Source organism: Haliotis rufescens, unplaced genomic scaffold (assembly GCF_023055435.1).
Source record: "Haliotis rufescens isolate VD_foot unplaced genomic scaffold, xgHalRufe1.0.p SCAF_1, whole genome shotgun sequence".
Taxonomy (NCBI): domain Eukaryota; kingdom Metazoa; phylum Mollusca; class Gastropoda; order Lepetellida; family Haliotidae; genus Haliotis; species Haliotis rufescens.
Window position 1 is genome coordinate 51,427,449 of NW_025963779.1, and position 17,887 is coordinate 51,445,335.

Sequence of the window (17,887 nt, forward strand, 5' to 3'; positions counted from 1 at the left end):
GGTGCTGACAAACCTAGACACATAAAAGGGGAGCATAAAATTCTGGCACGGCAAATTGCGACGCCATAGATGAATCACCCAACCCCGACCCCAGCTATTAATTAAGTGATACGAAAGGTCATGAGTGGTGATATACTTTCTTGGTAAATACTAAACAGTAAACAACAAAGCTCCCATTTGTAAGGGATTATGATAAGGTTCGTAATAACAGAATTTCTTGTATCCATAGCAGGATGTATTGTCCAAACATCCTGCTCACTACAAACAGGACCTTAGCGAGATTAGATAAGTCAAGTTTTCGAACTTGTCACACCTGGTATTGTGGGAAATGCACACGTGTTGTGCCGCTTATCAACAGGAATTTGTGGCGGCTGTGTACACAACACTGGAGTGACCACTGCAGTACAGGTATGGCATTTGTAATTAAAAGCCTTTGCATGTGTTTGTGACGAGTGCCACCTGGTTGAGCAGGATACGCTCTCCTTTTCGCGAACACCTGGTATCATCACTAATTGATAGTGAATCATAAGCTTCTGGCAGAGATTCCGTATGAATATGGAAAAGGTTTTGTCGCTTTTATCTTCTACTATCATGAATTTAAGTCAGCTCGTTATATCTGACATGAGCCATTCTCACGAACAGTAAAGCCATACACTGACTTAGTTACTCCTGATTTATATCATAGAACCGGAGATCACCCTCCGGGACAGACCATTTGCTTTTCTGGGGTGGTGTTTGTGTGGGATTTTGTATCGGAATGTAATGTGTACGTTTTTAAGCAGATACTTTCTTTTTTTCAACACTCTGAAGCATAATGATATTTTTCTCGAATTTTCGGGGACAATATATTGTTTGGGATAAAATCTCAGGCCCTCACCAAGATATAAAAAAGTCGGTCTCGAACGTCTGCTATGAAATTTTGTGATTACCTTTTTTTAAAATCCTGGATTCCTTGGAATAAAGTATTTACCAGGGACATAATCGTTGTCTTTATTTCCTTTTTGGCTGAGATGTGTGTTCTTGCAGGAGTCATCGTCCATAAGCTAGAGTTTACCTTCAGGTCCGAGCAACGAGGGTACATCTGCGATGTTGTGTACATGTGTTATCGCTGGTATCTTGTTCATCAGTCAAACTACAGGTAAGTCATATGGTGATTGTTAGAACTGCTAGTCTTGTCAGAATTCATAAACTGGTGAGTCACAAACAGAAAATGACAGGTGAAGAAGAAAGATGTAAAAGAGCGAACATATGTAAGCACACGTTTATAACCTTTTAAATACAAACTCTCTTCAAACGTAACGTGAACACAAATGTCTCTCAAATTTAAGTTCTTTAATTAGATAATGGTCCAGTCGTGGTGAGCATGTTGTACCTATCATTTGTATTGAGATTCTCGTGAGTTATTTCTTTCTGTCTATGTGAACAAATCGGGGATATTGCATTCAGCTGAGCATCATCATTCGTCAACAGTGAAGTTTGTACACGGACGCTTTCATGTTCTGACAGAGGGTTGGGGGTTGGGGGTTGGGGGTAGGGGGTTGGGTTGGGTTTGGCGGGGGGATGAAGTGGGGTTGGGTTGGTGGTTGTTGTTGCTGAGATGGCATGCATTCATCGTTATAAAATTGTTTTCGTCATTAATTACACTTTAATAATACTCTTTTTTATTGATTAATCAAACCACTTTTACATGTCATGTATTCATTGTTAACTGAAAGAAATTATTATCCTTTTCTACTTGTATAAGATAGAACCTTCATCCTTTTTCAAAGAATTAATATGGTCATCAAAATGGGTGCTTGGCACACGGACGCCTAAATTTCTTTCTAAAATTGATTACACGTTTAACTGTCTCCGTAACACCACTAGCCCTCCAATTACTTGACATGGTAGACTGAAATCCTCTGAAAGTACTACTTTGTTTTCGACTCAGTAAATGATATGCTATCATAGGTTCCCAGCCTTGTCGATCAAATACGCGTTGTAAGCAATGCACAAACACATCTCAACATTTGACTCTGACGTGTTGAATGTGTATGCACGCTCTTTCAATGTACTCAGTAAAGCTTATTCCCTATATTTTATATTGTTCCCTGATTTGCTTCAATCAGTATATTACACTTCTTGTCGACTTTCACGTAGGCGATGAGGTCAGCGCCTTGAGGTCAGTGTTTGACCAGTATTACCAGTGGCGACTGAAGGACTCCCCGGAGATGTCCACCTACCTCAACGTGCACGACTACGACGGTAAAGTGGACAGTGTGGGTCTAGCAGAGTTCGATTTCACAAAGGTATCTACTGCTATTTACAATGACGCAAATATCTCTCAAATCTAAGTTCTTTAATAAGATAATGGTCCTAATTAGAAACCCATGGTTGTGGGTTCGAATCTCGGTTCGCACCGATTATGTATCTAGGTTCGTCAGCACCAAACCGGTGCTCGTGGGTTTCACTAAAGTGGTAAATGTCTGAGACGTCCATCACTTCGGACTTTCCTCCCACATTAAACTGAAACGCCGTGATATATCTGTAATACCGTTTCTCACTCACTCACTCACTCTGCCTAACCACCCGATCCATTTCAGTTTCATCCTACGACCAGTTTAGGTTAATGTCGAGCTATTCTACAATCTCATTAAAAATCAGATCTTATAGTTCTTGCTACCGCTAAACAAAATAGGATGACATCCTCACGTCAGAACGACCTTTCATCCGACCAATCAGAGCGTCGCTTACCCGATCGGGAAAGTGACAAACAGAATGTGTTTTCTTTTCGTGCAACCTCGCAATACTTTGCACGGGGTATTCCGAACGACAAGTACGGGCTGTACGTCACTTTGTCGCCTCAATGGGATACAGATTTGAAACGGAAGAGACTTTCCATTGCCCGTGGGAAGTACTGCTATACAGTATCAACAATCTATTTGACATTCCAGAGTTGTTTTGTTCAGTTTTCAAATTTAGAATCAATATTTTTCAAAGCGCTGTCCGGAATGGAAGTAGCAAAATTGAAACAAACGCCGTAAAACTCGAAAAAGGTCGTTCTCACATGACCCGTAATGGGATGTCCTCAAATCTTTGTTTAGTGGTAGCGGGAACTAAGATCTGATTATGATGAAATTGGCTATTCTGATTCTCCTTCCTAGCCATTGAGGTGACTGTAAATCTTGTTTTAACTCCTCAAGGCGAAGGTAGATGAGTTTCTGGTGAGTCTAGGTAAGATCGACTACAACTCTCTGCCCAGACAACAACGGTACAACTACGCCGTCCTGAACGACACACTCACCACCGTGTCGCGGGGATATCAATGGAGACTGTGAGCTATGTCTATTTTACTCTCAAATCAAACAAATCAAAATGTTTAATTAAATTCACGTTGATGCATTGAAATTACACTAATCCTTACAACGGCCATGATAGGTTTTCAATGTTAGCAGAATGAAATAGAAATTAAATTCCTTCACCAAACAACCTTTGTCGGGAAATAAGAAGAAATATTATTTTACAGTAACTATTTAACAGTAATTATTACCAGTGTTAAAAAGACTCCGTACTTAAGCTGACATGTAGGAATCAAAATCACTTTAAAAGCCGACAATCCCACAATGCTATCAATGACGTATCTCAGTATGTATTCGTAGTGTTTTTGCATTCGCATCTTCTGCCAAACCTTTAAAAGACACAACCTCGACAAACAAGTGAAAATGTGAATCAATATGTATTTTTAAAGAAATTTTTCAGTAATTATTGACAAGGTCCAGATTAACAAGGGCATTGTGTGTGCGGGTTTTGTGTTAGACAAAGTGACACAACATGTGTGTTACGTAACTACAAGAGCACGACTGTCCGAAAGGCCTTAGTGCAGCAGTTTCGACCTTGAGTCGGGTTCTGGGTTAGACCTACAACAACGTCACTCCCTCCTTTCCTCATCTTCCCGAGGCAAGGGAGTTAACTTCTATAAAAGTCCAGTTTCCACCCTTGCCGAATTAGGCTGGAAATTCTGGCCTCGATCGTAACTCCACTAGTGGCTATTACTAATGATGTCCCTTCTCTGTCCCTCCTATTGACCAATCAGATTCCATCTCTCATATCACTTGCATTTGCCCTGTCAAGACCACGTGAGGTGCATCAAATCACTTGAGCACCTTGATTCAACACATGAAGAAATTTGCAAAATATCTGTCGACGCCCAGTTGACGGTACACATGCTTGTAAATCCCGCAGTCGATCGTCATATGTACGTTGAAATCCATGTTGTTGACGAACCGGATGTCTAGTTTGTTATGGGATTTTTTATTGGACTATGCATGGACTCGTTGGTCAAGCCTAAATATAACTCCGGACTTCCAGCCTAGTTCGGCAAGGGCGGAAACTGGACTTTTATAGTCAGTTAACCCCCGTGCCTCGGGAAGATGGTCTTTCCTTCCACACTGAGGAGACTCATCACGTTATAATGAAGTAAAGGCCGAAGCCGTGACACATGAATGCACGACTGACAATGTAGGACTTCCAACATTAGCAACGTTCAACGGGGGAAGTGTTGACAAAAATTGCCTCTCTTTACCAGATACGGTGCACTTAACCCTATCAACTTTCTTGAGGGCAATCAAGTAGACCCTGAATCTCTCCTGAAGATTACAAGATTTGAGACCAAATTGGACTTTTTGAACTTCATCAGCAGAATCGACGGCTATCCCCAACAGGTGGGTTTTGATCATCATGTATCAAAGGGATGGGACTAATTAACTACCGGGGCGGTGGGATAGCCTAGTTGTTAAAGCGTTCGCTAGTCACACTGAAGGACCGGGTTCAGATCCCTACATGGGTACGCCCTAATATTGCTGGAATATTGCTAAAAACGGCACAAAACCATCACCAAGATATTAATCTACCGTTATCAACATTATGAACACTTGAAAAATTAAAGTTGATCGTATCATTAATTTAACTTTTGGGGACACGGGTGGCCCAGTGGTCTAAGGATCCATGTTGCGCGATGCAAACTTACGTCACTTTGATGATACAGGATCCGCCAATTTTGTGTTCGAAAATTGAGTCACTTTAAGCTGACAGACCCAACATACTTGAAATTTTACATTGCCTTAATTCTAGCTGTAGGTAAACGGTTAAAGAGTCTGTGTGTCTCCGTTCATCAACGTGATGTTTGGTTTTATTGTTGTTTAACGCCTGAGTCAGCAATAAATCAACTTTATCACAGCGTTCTGTAAATAACGAGTCTCCGCCAGACAAACCAGTGACTGATATCATGAGCAACATCCCACGTCGTCGGCGAAACGCAATCTAGCATGTCACCACCTTACAACCCTATCTACATAATCGCCTCTTAAGACAAGTATATGTTACTGCAAGTCATCAAAATGTAACACATCAGTTCCTAGATACTCAGTTAAAGGTTATATGCTACACATGGTAGGATATGTTCTCTAACTGTTTCATTCCTTCAGATAAGAGACGAGATTACCTTGATGACGGAATCAGCACGACTGGGAAGAACAAACAACATCTATTCAATGGTAAATCATCATACAGTCCTGTGATCAGAGGTTGGGGGGTTGGGGCTGGGACGTTAAGGCGCGGGTGGCCCAGTCTTCTGAGGCGTCGCAATTAGCTGTCCAGAGTTGCGTCCCTTGGGAACGCCAAAAACTTATGATTGTTGGTTCGGATCCCGGTTCGCTACGATTATGTTTCTAGGTATGTCAGCACCATATTCGTGCTCGTGGGTTTCACTAAAGTTGCTAATGTCTGAGACGTGCATCACTTCGAGCTTCCTCCCACATTAAAGTGACACACCGTGATATAACTCACTCACTCACTTACATAGTAAGTACTTTATTTGCTTCATAGTGTAACTGCATAAACTATAATACACAATATCGATGTCACCGTGAAATGACGACAACATAACATCATGCTTTGTTTCTAATAAGACGAAGGTTCCTGGTCAGATCGACGACCTCCTTAAAGAGGACCCCACTGCTTTTGTCTACTACAAACCCTTCCTATCCGATCTGGACAAACTGAGTATTCCTGAATCCGAAAAGTAAGCATGGTTTTCTTTAAACTTCAGTAACGATCATCTGAAATTTCGCAGATAATGTAAGGACAAGGTACCTGTGTGATAATGTAATGACAAGGTACCTGTGTGATAATGTAATGACAAGGTACCTGTGTGATAATGTAATGACAAGGTACCTGTGTGATAATGTAATGACAAGGTACCTGTGTGATAATGTAATGACAAGGTACCTGTGTGATAATGTAATGACAAGGTACCTGTGTGAAAATGTAATGACAAGTTGAAGGTACCTGTGTGATAATGTAATGACAAGGTACCTGTGTGATAATGTAATGACAAGGTACCTGTGTGATAATGTAATGACAAGTTGAAGGTACCTGTGTGATAATGTAATGACAAGGTATCCTGTGTGATAATGTAATGACAAGGTACCTGTGTGATAATGCAATGACAAGGTACCTGTGTGATAATGTAAGGACAAGGTACCTGTGTGATAATGTAATGACAAGGTACCTGTGTGATAATGTAATGACAAGGTACCTGTGTGATAATGTAATGACAAGTTGAAGGTACCTGTGTGATAATGTAATGACAAGGTACCTGTGTGATAATGTAATGACAACGTACCTGTGTGATAATGTAACGAAAAGGTACCTGTGTGAAAATGTAATGACAAGTTGAAGGACCCTGTGTGATAATGTAATGACAAGGTACCTGTGTGATAATGTAATGACAAGGTACCTGTGTGATAATGTAATGACAAGGTACCTGTGTGATAATGTAATGAGAAGTTGAAGGTACCTGTGTGATAATGTAATGACAAGGTACCTGTGTGATAATGTAATGAGAAGTTGAAGGTACCTGTGTGATAATGTAACGACAAGGTACCTGTGTAATGAGATACATGTACCTGAATGTGTAACTAAATCTTTTCCAGGTTAGAAATGAGAGAGAAAGCCAAGAATGCATCCAAAAACCTCATAGATGCCTTCAGAGCGCTAAAACAATTTATCATCAATGTAAGTGCAAATAAATATTTCATTCTTTAGAATTGATTATACGTTCAAAGCAAACCCCTTGTTCCCTATTGTCCTTCCGAATTATCATTCAAGTTCACAGTAAGATGTAGGTGTAGGCATATTGTATGTCCTGTGTAATCTATTATATAATCCAGTGTAGGCATATTGTATGCTTCTGTGTAGTCTATTATATAATCCAGTGTAGGCATATTGTATGCTCCTGTGTAGTCTATTGTATAATCCAGTGTAGGCATATTGTATGCTCCTGTGTAGTCTATTGTATAATCCAGTGTAGGCATATTGTATGCTCCTGTGAAGTCTATTGTATAATCCAATGTATGCACATTGTATGCTCCTATGTAATCTATTGTATAATCCAGTGTATGCACATTGTATGCTCCTGTGTAATCTATTCTATAATCCAGTGTATGCACATTGTATGCTCCTATGTAATCTATTGTATAATCCAGTGTATGCACATTGTATGCTCCTGTGTAATCTATTCTATAATCCAGTGTATGCACATTGTATGCTCCCATGTAATCTATTGTATAATCCAGTGTATGCACATTGTATGCTCCTGTGTAATCTATTGTATAATCCAGTGTATGCACATTGTATGCTCCTGTGTAATCTATTCTATAATCCAGTGTATGCACATTGTATGCTCCCATGTAATCTATTGTATAATCCAGTGTATGCACATTGTATGCTCCTGTGTAATCTATTGTATAATCCAGTGTATGCACATTGTATGCTCCTGTGTAATCTATTCTATAATCCAGTGTATGCACATTGTATGCTCCCATGTAATCTATTGTATAATCCAGTGTATGCACATTGTATGCTCCTGTGTAATCTATTCTATAATCCAGTGTATGCACATTGTATGCTCCCATGTAATCTATTGTATAATCCAGTGTATGCACATTGTATGCTCCTGTGTAATCTATTCTATAATCCAGTGTATGCACATTGTATGCTCCTATGTAATCTATTGTATAATCCAGTGTATGCACATTGTATGCTCCTATGTAATCTATTGTATAATCCAGTGTATGCACATTGTATGCTCCTGTGTAATCTATTCTATAATCCAGTGTATGCACATTGTATGCTCCTATGTAATCTATTGTATAATCCAGTGTATGCACATTGTATGCTCCTATGTAATCTATTGTATAATCCAGTGTATGCACATTGTATGCTCCTGTGTAATCTATTCTATAATCCAGTGTATGCACATTGTATGCTCCTATGTAATCTATTGTATAATCCAGTGTATGCACATTGTATGCTCCTGTGTAATCTATTCTATAATCCAGTGTATGCACATTGTATGCTCCTGTGTAATCTATTGTATAATCCAGTGTATGCACATTGTATGCTCCTATGTAATCTATTGTATAATCCAGTGTATGCACATTGTATGCTCCTGTGTAATCTATTCTATAATCCAGCGTATGCACATTGTATGCTCCTATGTAATCTATTGTATAATCCAGTGTATGCACATTGTATGCTCCTGTGTAATCTATTCTATAATCCAGTGTATGCACATTGTATGCTCCCATGTAATCTATTGTATAATCCAGTGTATGCACATTGTATGCTCCTGTGTAATCAATTCTATAATCCAGTGTATGCACAGTGTATGCTCCAATATAATCTATTGTAAACTCCAGTGTATACATAGTGTATCATCCAATTGTATGATCCAATGTATACACATTATATAGCCCAGTGTATGCATATTAATACAATCCAAATTCATACATATACGGATATAATCCAATGTATACATACCAATATAACCCGGTACATACACATTGATACACTCTAGTGTATGCATATTGTATAATCCCATGTGTATACCTCAGTGTATACATTAGGATACAATCACGTGTATACATATTGTATGATTCAATGTATGCATACCGATACAATGTTCGACAGTCAGTATTTCCGCGGTGCCCAAGTGAGTCTGCTATGTGTTGCAGGGGTACGTCCCTCACGCTCGTGGGTCCTATGGCGTGGGGGGACTCAACCAGGGGGGCAACTACTACACCAACTGTCTCAGATGGCATCTGACAGTTGACAGTTCACCGGGACAAGTGCACCAACTTGGCCTAACGGAAGTTGCCAGGATTAGTAGGAAAATGAAAGACGTAAGAAACTAGTCAAGTTGAATATTTCAAACAATGAAATTGCCTGTTGGGATTCGGGGCAGATTAGATCCCGGGGATTCCATGTTTGTCGTCAAAGTCGACTAATATGGTTTTGGTGGTTTCAAGTTGTGACCGGACTTATTATGTGGCATCGTGCTCAGATCGCATTGTTGTTGTTCATACTGTCGACCACTCGGCTGCATGGTCCAGACCCGATTATCTATAGATCGACACAATATATAGTATGACTCTATATTAGCGGTAAATCTCGTAATTCACAGCCCCTGTCGATCGTTTACTTTTGCAAACCTAAGCACGATATTTCATTGCTTGATAAAACACAGGACTCATTGCGGTATGTCACGGGTGCTCGTAAGGACAAACATTAACCTTTTTATGATAGTTTCTGGAATATTTTTAAAATGAAATTATCCCTACCTTCATTCCAAATTGATTAGAAAAGAACCCCTTGTTTGGACAAAATCCCTTGACCAAACCCACGTCGTATGCATACCGATTATGCATAATCCAAAACAGGAAGCGATGTACAGCACATAATCTACACGTTTCATACTATAATATAGAGACGCCCGCCTTTGAGTCGTTAATGACAGGTACTTTATTTACCGAACTCGTTGGAGAAAATCAGCATCGATCAATCCTAATTGATGTGTCATAAAATGTTGAACAAAGAACAAGAAACATGTTGCGAATGACATATTTAGTTAGTAAGCGTGCGCCATTACGATCCATTATAAATTAACTACCGCGAAAATATAGCGTACCATGCTATACCAATGATTTCACTCACTCAACTCATTCATTTTGCCCAAAATATGTCGGGGATACAGTATATTGTATAAAGTATATGATGTACACATGTATAGTATATAGTATGTACGTGTATATCAAACATCAATGATTGGCATAAACACCAAGGGTAAGTTTCTTGTTAGCAACAATGTTTGTTCTTTTTCTTCAGATTATGATGAAGCAGAACTTTAAAGGAACAATATCTGAATATTTCACCATGTTGAGACGAGATCCGAGGTTTCACTTTAAGACTGCCGTAAGTTCTAAAGCACAATCCAGAGGCCAATACTTCCCCGAAGCATGGTGTCAGATTTGTGATTCATTATTTAAGGACCATGAGCAGTAAGTCAGAAACAGTGTGCCGTGAAAGTGTGCCGGAAAATGTTCACAGTTTAGCAAACGGATATTTTCACTTTCTCATCGAGGGTTTAAACCCTTGATACATATGACACCCAATACTTCCAATAACATCCTCACGTCGGACGTACCTCCCAAGTCTGGTTCAAGTCCTATAAACACTACTTTGGATGTCTGCTGTTTATTATGTATATCGGTCTCGCAGTTAACGACTACCTCAAATACTCGGAAATAATGTCTCGGTTTCAGACATGTCGTTATCATAATGTCTAACCATAGACAGTCAATGGGATCTAAGGCATAAATCGTCTCACCATTTTAGACAAACCCCCTTTCACTCTATACTTAACTAATCAACATTCACTTATTCAGGATGAGATCATTGCCAAGTACAAGGATATCCTCTACAACAGGTTGTACCCTGCTCTGCCCAAAGTCTTCAAGAACATTCCTCAGCATAAAGTCAAGTAGGACATCTTGCCTGTGTTACACGTTGGCTCACACGTTTATGTATTGATAAGAAAGAAGCAATTCAAGTGTTATTGCTGAACATGCATCATATGACATCGGCAGCAAAGCGAGATCGAGAGAGATCGTGTGTATGCCTGTGTGTGAGATGGTTTGTGGGATGGTGTATGTATGTGAGAGGGATTGTGTGCGATCATGTTGTTGGTTGTGCTTGTGTGTGGGGTTGTGTGTATGCACATGTGTGATGTGTTTGATTGTATGTGCAGGTGTGTGAAATTGTGTGTATGAGAGAGAGATAGAGAGAGAGAGAGAAAGAGAGAGAGAGAGAGAGAGAAGAGAGAGAGAGAGAGAGAGAGAGAGAGAGAGAGAGAGAGAGAGAGAGAGAGAGAGAGAGATGCGTGTGTGGTCGTGTGTATGTATGATGGTTCTCGTGTGCATGTCTGTGTAGAATGTTCTAAACAATTATCATCCGGTTTAATGGGGAGTGGCTGTATTGTTATGTTTCTAAAATACAAAGAATATCACAATTCCGCTTCAAACATGACAATTAATTTTTAGAATTTGTAACAGTCAGCGCAAATCAAATGCATACGTCTTAAATAGAGGTCATTTTAAACCTATGTACAGCCACTTTGACCTGGTCAAGCAGTCCCTGTACATCTATATTACTAGGCTGTGTTACTCCGGCTACACATTCTTCATACGGGATTTGCTTTCTCCCCCAGAGTGACAGCGATGGGTAATGACGGACCGCCGGCCCAGTACATGCCCGGGTCCTCTGACGGGTCCCGACAGGCCGAGTTCCAGGCCAATGTCTTCAGGCCCAATGAAACGTAAGGATAGTTTTGTAGTAGTTAGTTAGAGAAAAATATATTTTTCAAACTGTTATCGTAGTAGGAACTTAATACTTCATCAGGTGCGAGTATAAAATAGGGTATTAAATATGTAGATACTAATATATTAACTGCTTTTACGTTGAATCATATGTTTTGATTATGTTCCCGTTTGATGCAACTTTTCTAATACTGACGATACTGAACATTTACATTATGCACAGTATGAATCCGGTACGAATATAAGACCGTATGTAAACAGTTTTGGCATATACGGTATCCTATCTTAAGAAGTCAAGCATTGCTGTGTCGTTTTGCAAGTCGACTGTATTGCTGTCTATGAATTAAACATACCCATTGGACATGTTTTTCATATTTGACATGTCAGTTTAGAAATATAGTCGGTGCCGAGACGTCAAGATGTTAAGCGCCTGAAAGGCTAATGTATTCCTCTCCTCATCAGTGACAGCTTCATCATGGTGGGAGATGCTCTGCATGAAGGAGTCCCTGGACACCACCTGCAGGTACAGATTGTTTATCACTTTAGTTTTCAAACCACTGATCAATGATGATAATTGGGGTAAATCTGGATTTACGACTTGTCGGTCCTTGCAGCAACATTGATGTTGTAACGCCAACATGTTAAAACGTGACAAAGATTCTGCGATAGTGACTCGAAGGTGGCGCAAAGGTGCCGCGAAAGTGACGCGATCTTGTAAAATATTATCACAGAAATTGCGCAATAGTTTCGCGTCAATGCCCCCAAAGTGTCGCGATAATACCGCGTTAGTGCCGCATTAGTGTCGGGAACATTTTGCCAAACTAGGGAAGTTACATATAAAATGTAGTGTGTACCCAGTGAATTGTGGCGACCTGGTCAAGAACGAGCAAGCTACTTGGTAAAATCAGAGAAATATCAGTGTGCTCCTCCTAGGATATTGTATAGTTTGTTTTGTGTTGTTTTGCGAGTCGACTAAAAATGCCACGAGTGAAACGTTGTTTGTGTTGTCTGTACAGTTCATATACCAGCAGACATCAAATCTTCCGGACTTCCGAAAAGAGGACCTGTCCGGTGCCTTCTACCCCATACCGTTCTCCTACCCAGGATATTCCTCGTATGTAGAGGTAAAAACACAGGACTGAATGAGTGAATATTTATATCTGTTACTTTGTGGTGCAGATGTAAACATTTTCTTCCAAATTCCTAGCGGACAAAACCCGTGTGTGTCATCATGTAACAAGCCTCTTTATCAGACGTTGTGTGTCATCATGTAACAAGCCTCTTTATCAGACGTTGTGTGTCATCATGTAACAAGCCTCTTTATCAGACGTTGTGTGTCATCATGTAACAAGCCTCTTTATCAGACGTTGTGTGTCATCATGTAACAAGCCTCTTTATCAGACGTTGTGGTTCATCATGTGACAAGCCTCTTTATCAGACGTTGTGTGTCATCATGTAACAAGCCTCTTTATCAGACGTTATGTGTCATCATGTGACAAGCCTCTTTATCAGACGTTATGTGTCATCATGTAACAAGCCTCTTTATCAGACGTTGTGTGTCATCATGTAACAAGCCTCTTTATCAGACGTTGTGTGTCATCATGTGACAAGCCTCTTTATCAGACGTTGTGTGTCATCATGTAACAAGCCTCTTTATCAGACGTTGTGTGTCATCATGTAACAAGCCTCTTTATCAGACGTTGTGTGTCATCATGTGACAAGCCTCTTTATCAGACGTTGTGTGTCATCATGTGACAAGCCTCTTTATCAGACGTTGTGTGTCATCATGTAACAAGCCTCTTTATCAGACGTTGTGTGTCATCATGTAACAAGCCTCTTTATCAGACGTTGTGTGTCATCATGTGACAAGCCTCTTTATCAGACGTTGTGTGTCATCATGTAACAAGCCTCTTTATCAGACGTTGTGTGTCATCATGTGACAAGCCTCTTTATCAGACGTTGTGTGTCATCATGTGACAAGCCTCTTTATCAGACGTTGTGTGTCATCATGTGACAAGCCTCTTTATCAGACGTTGTGTGTCATCATGTAACAAGCCTCTTTATCAGACGTTGTGTGTCATCATGTAACAAGCCTCTTTATCAGACGTTGTGTGTCATCATGTAACAAGCCTCTTTATCAGACGTTGTGTGTCATCATGTAACAAGCCTCTTTATCAGATGTTGTGTGTCATCATGTAACAAGCCTCTTTATCAGACGTTGTGTGTCATCATGTAACAAGCCTCTTTATCAGACGTTGTGTGTCATCATGTAACAAGCCTCTTTATCAGATGTTGTGTGTCATCATGTGACAAGCCTCTTTATCAGACGTTGTGTGTCATCATGTAACAAGCCTCTTTATCAGACGTTGTGTGTCAGTGTGTCATCATGTAACAAGCCTCTTTATCAGACGTTGTGTGTCATCATGTAACAAGCCTCTTTATCAGACGTTGTGTGTCATCATGTAACAAGCCTCTTTATCAGACGTTGTGTGTCATCATGTGACAAGCCTCTTTATCAGACGTTGTGTGTCATCATGTAACTAGCCTCTTTATCAGACGTTGTGTGTCATCGTGTAACAAGCCTCTTTATCAGACGTATTGTGTCTCATAATGTAACAAGCCTCTTTATCAGACGTTATGTGTCATCATGTAACAAGCCTCTTTATCAGACACTGTGTGTTATCATGTAACAAGTCTCTTTAGCAGACGTTACGTGTCATCATATGACAAGCCTCTTTATCAGACGTTATGTGTCATCATGTAACAAGCCTCTTTATCAGACGTTATGTGTCCTCATGTGACAAGACTCTTTATCAGACGTTGTGTGTCATCATACAAAATGCCTGAAAAGTCTCCATGTGGGCTATTATACTCCATCCAATATTATAATCCGGAAGCACTAGGGTTATATTTAAACTGTATATGTCATCTGATAGCATCAACATTTTTAAGGGCCCTGAAAATAACCTTCCACCTTTTTAAATGACCTACACGATGACGACAGATTTTTGTAAAACCTTTCGTTGACCAAATGTTCAGACAGAGTTGTTCATGTAGATAGTTTCTGTTTATGAAGGGATGGGCTCTCTATGCTGAATCTCTGGGGGAGGAGCTGGGACTCTATGAAGATGACTATGAACTGTGAGAATCTACGATCTTGTAACCATAAAAAAAGCATTGCTTGTACTTATCACATGTTCATATACACTGGAATACCAATATAAAGAGAGCACGCCGCGTTCAAGATTGTTGCACTTAAATTATGTATCGACGTGCATGCACGTGTGTGTGTGTGGCTGCGTGTACTAGTCCGGACTGATGCCGATTTTATAGCCCACTGAGATACCATGCCGCAGTGAATACCCCACTCAGACACAGTATACTGACTCCGAGCCGACCAGTCCTTGTTTTAGCCACTTCATGCCGAGGCAGGCCACCGACAAGTACCATCTTTTAACGTCTTATGATATGACACGACCGGGGATCGAACCCTGACCTTCCGCTCTTTGGGCAGACACTCTACCACTACACCACGGAGACGGTCCTATTCATGATATTACAGATTGCGCTTTTGTTTATGTTTCAGTATGGGTCGATACAGTAACGAAATCTTCAGAGCCTGTCGGCTTGTTGTGGACACCGGACTTCACTTCATGGGGTACATATACTTCTACCACAGGACAATAGCAACGCGTACCACATGGATATACCACGAGCCATGCTGACATGGAATTACATGTGGCTATACACTCAAGTGTTAGAGTGACCTACCCCCACAAAGACAAGGGAAATAACACGAGTGGTAGCTGGGAACACAATATTTAGTTGACCTTGTAATACGTTTTAAATGAATATAATCATTAACCAGAATGTTGAAAGTAGAACCGGACCGTGTTTTCAACCTGTGGAGAAACACGATGCGACTGATTGAGCGAAGACTGTTTAACGTCGCACTCAGATATATTCGAGACTGTAAATACTCGAGACGGACCAGACATTAAAGTGACTGACCCGTGAAGGTCCGGTTTAGAATTGGTCTTCAGCAACCCATGCTTGTTGTAAGAGGTGACTAACGGGATCGGGTGGTCAGGCTCGCTGGTTTGGTTGATGCATGTCATCGTATCCAAAATGCGTAGATATCGATGCTCATTGTCTGTTGCAGATTCGATTATTTACAGATCGCCGACATATAGCTGGAATACTGCTGGGTGGTGCGTTAAATAAAAAACAAACAAACAAATAAACAAATAAAGTGACTAGAATCATGAGCATAGTTCCACACAATCGGCACACAATGACCTGACCACCCGATCCTCAGTCGCTGTACCCGTAGCAATAATAAATACCAACGATTGTTAGCATTCATACGCAATCGACTCTTCTTATTCAAATGCAGATGGACACGCACCAGGGCTATCAGCTACATGCAGGAATACAATGCTCTGAGTGGAGGGAATCTGGAGAACGAGATTGACCGCTATATCACGTGGCCTGGTCAGGCATGCGCATACAAAATAGGAGAGCTTAAGATCCGGGCTCTGAGAGAGAAAGCTGCATCTGCGCTGGGTATGCATGATATCCTATTTTGCAATAAAACTAAAACATTTGCAATGGATACAAATGCATCAAATGTGTGTAATAACAGCAAGACCAAACATCATATTTGTCTGATTTCATATTTGTGTATTTGTAAATTTCACCAGGTGAAGAAAATGACGTGTATGTATCAGAGATATTACATATCTGCAATAGTATATAATTCGGCCATAAGGCCATAACCCATTAATTATTAGAACTTCAACTCCGTCCAGCTCATTACTAAACACTCATTCTCACCTTCTTTGGACGTCAAATTCCAACTTTTGAAATCATAATTTTTGTTCCCTTCTTTCTCACCTGAAGAGAGGTGGTGGGATAGGCTAGTGGTTAGAGCGTTGTCACGCCGAAGCCCCGGTTCGATTCCTCACATTGATACAATGTGTGAAGCCAATTTCTGTGTCCCCGGCCGTGATATTTGTGTCCGCCGCCGTGATTTTTTGCTGGAATATTGCTAAAAAACGGCGTAAAACCATACTCACTCACTCACTCACCTGAAGACATGCTTCATATGAATCACATTCGTCGGCAGTTGATGTACACAGATGTCTCGAACGGTTTGTTTGTTTATATATTGTGGCCTACCAGACGATACAATTGTGGTATGAAAATATTAAACATGGTTATTTAATAGAATATACAATATACGTGCTTTATCACGACCAGTAGTGCCAGGTGATCTTTTAAAAGACTTCCAAATGCAGAGAAAAAAGATGCCACACAAATAGCACTCCCCGATTAACCTGGCTCAATGATGAATGTAGCATGAGGTCTTACATTGCAAGCTGTAATTATTTCACTTCTCAGCCTCGAAGTTCGACATCCGTGATTTCCATGGCGTTGTCCTCAGTGCCGGGGCTGTGCCACTGAGGCTGTTGGAAACCATGATCAACGACTGGATCGCAGATGTTCTTGCATCAGGAACAAGCCAGACGTCAAATGCTGCGTCTGGGCATTCTTTAACTTCCACACCACCTGGTGACAAAACTCTTACTCCCGGTGTTCACACAAAGTCTGATTCGCCTGCGACAACAAAGACACCAACCCCTACGCCCACCAGAAAGACCGTGTACACCTTTACTGGGCAACTGCCTGTGCTTCCGAACATTGGATGAGCTGTAATACACGAATTTACGTTAACCTGGTCAACTGAGTGATTTTAATTCACGAGGAAAGGAAATATATAATAGGGATGTCACGTGTGTAACTGTCATCTTTTTTCACCAATGTATTTTTCAATACCACAAACGAATTAAAGGATATTTCCGAATTATACGGTGTTGGGATTTTTGGTAGCGACAGGACATCCCTCAGGTCCAGCGAACAATATGTTGTAAAGCCTGGGGTAAATTTAATTTTCCAGTTTTGCCCAAGCACCACCCAGAATATCTCAACGTCATTGTCTTGGATGTTTGGTGATGGAAACTTAAACATGATCAGAAAATGTTTAACCGTCCTTTTGTGTTTTAATAATATAGTATAATTTAATGGTGTTGTCCAGACAGCACGGTTTTATGAGGTTTTGTTTTCATTAATTTGTTGTCCTTGTGAGGGATTCAATGCTCACCTGGTTTGGATTCAGGGTCAGATATAAAGGG

The 17,887-nt window shown here is 40.5% G+C and overlaps 1 protein-coding gene across 3 annotated transcripts; it reads left to right on the plus strand.

Annotated features, from left to right (window-relative positions):
* The first annotated feature begins 338 nt into the window (after window positions 1–338).
* Window positions 339–17,562, plus strand: LOC124131358. Of its 3 annotated transcripts, none has more exons than XM_046494584.2 (18): window positions 339–408; window positions 1,027–1,138; window positions 2,140–2,288; window positions 3,183–3,313; window positions 4,565–4,700; window positions 5,463–5,531; window positions 5,946–6,058; window positions 6,972–7,053; window positions 9,054–9,221; window positions 10,204–10,290; window positions 10,764–10,858; window positions 11,585–11,692; window positions 12,156–12,216; window positions 12,710–12,817; window positions 14,770–14,834; window positions 15,280–15,351; window positions 16,090–16,259; window positions 17,097–17,562. In XM_046494584.2, the coding sequence occupies exons 2-18, from the start codon at window positions 1,087–1,089 to the stop codon at window positions 17,402–17,404; spliced, it is 1,974 nt and encodes a 657-aa protein (XP_046350540.2). In that variant the 5' UTR covers window positions 339–408; window positions 1,027–1,086; the 3' UTR covers window positions 17,405–17,562. The 3 variants fall into 3 exon arrangements, with proteins under 3 accessions (XP_046350540.2, XP_046350542.2, XP_046350541.2); XM_046494586.2 differs by lacking the exon at window positions 339–408 and adding an exon at window positions 530–564; XM_046494585.2 differs by lacking the exon at window positions 339–408 and adding an exon at window positions 662–766.
* Window positions 17,563–17,887: the final 325 nt, after the last annotated feature.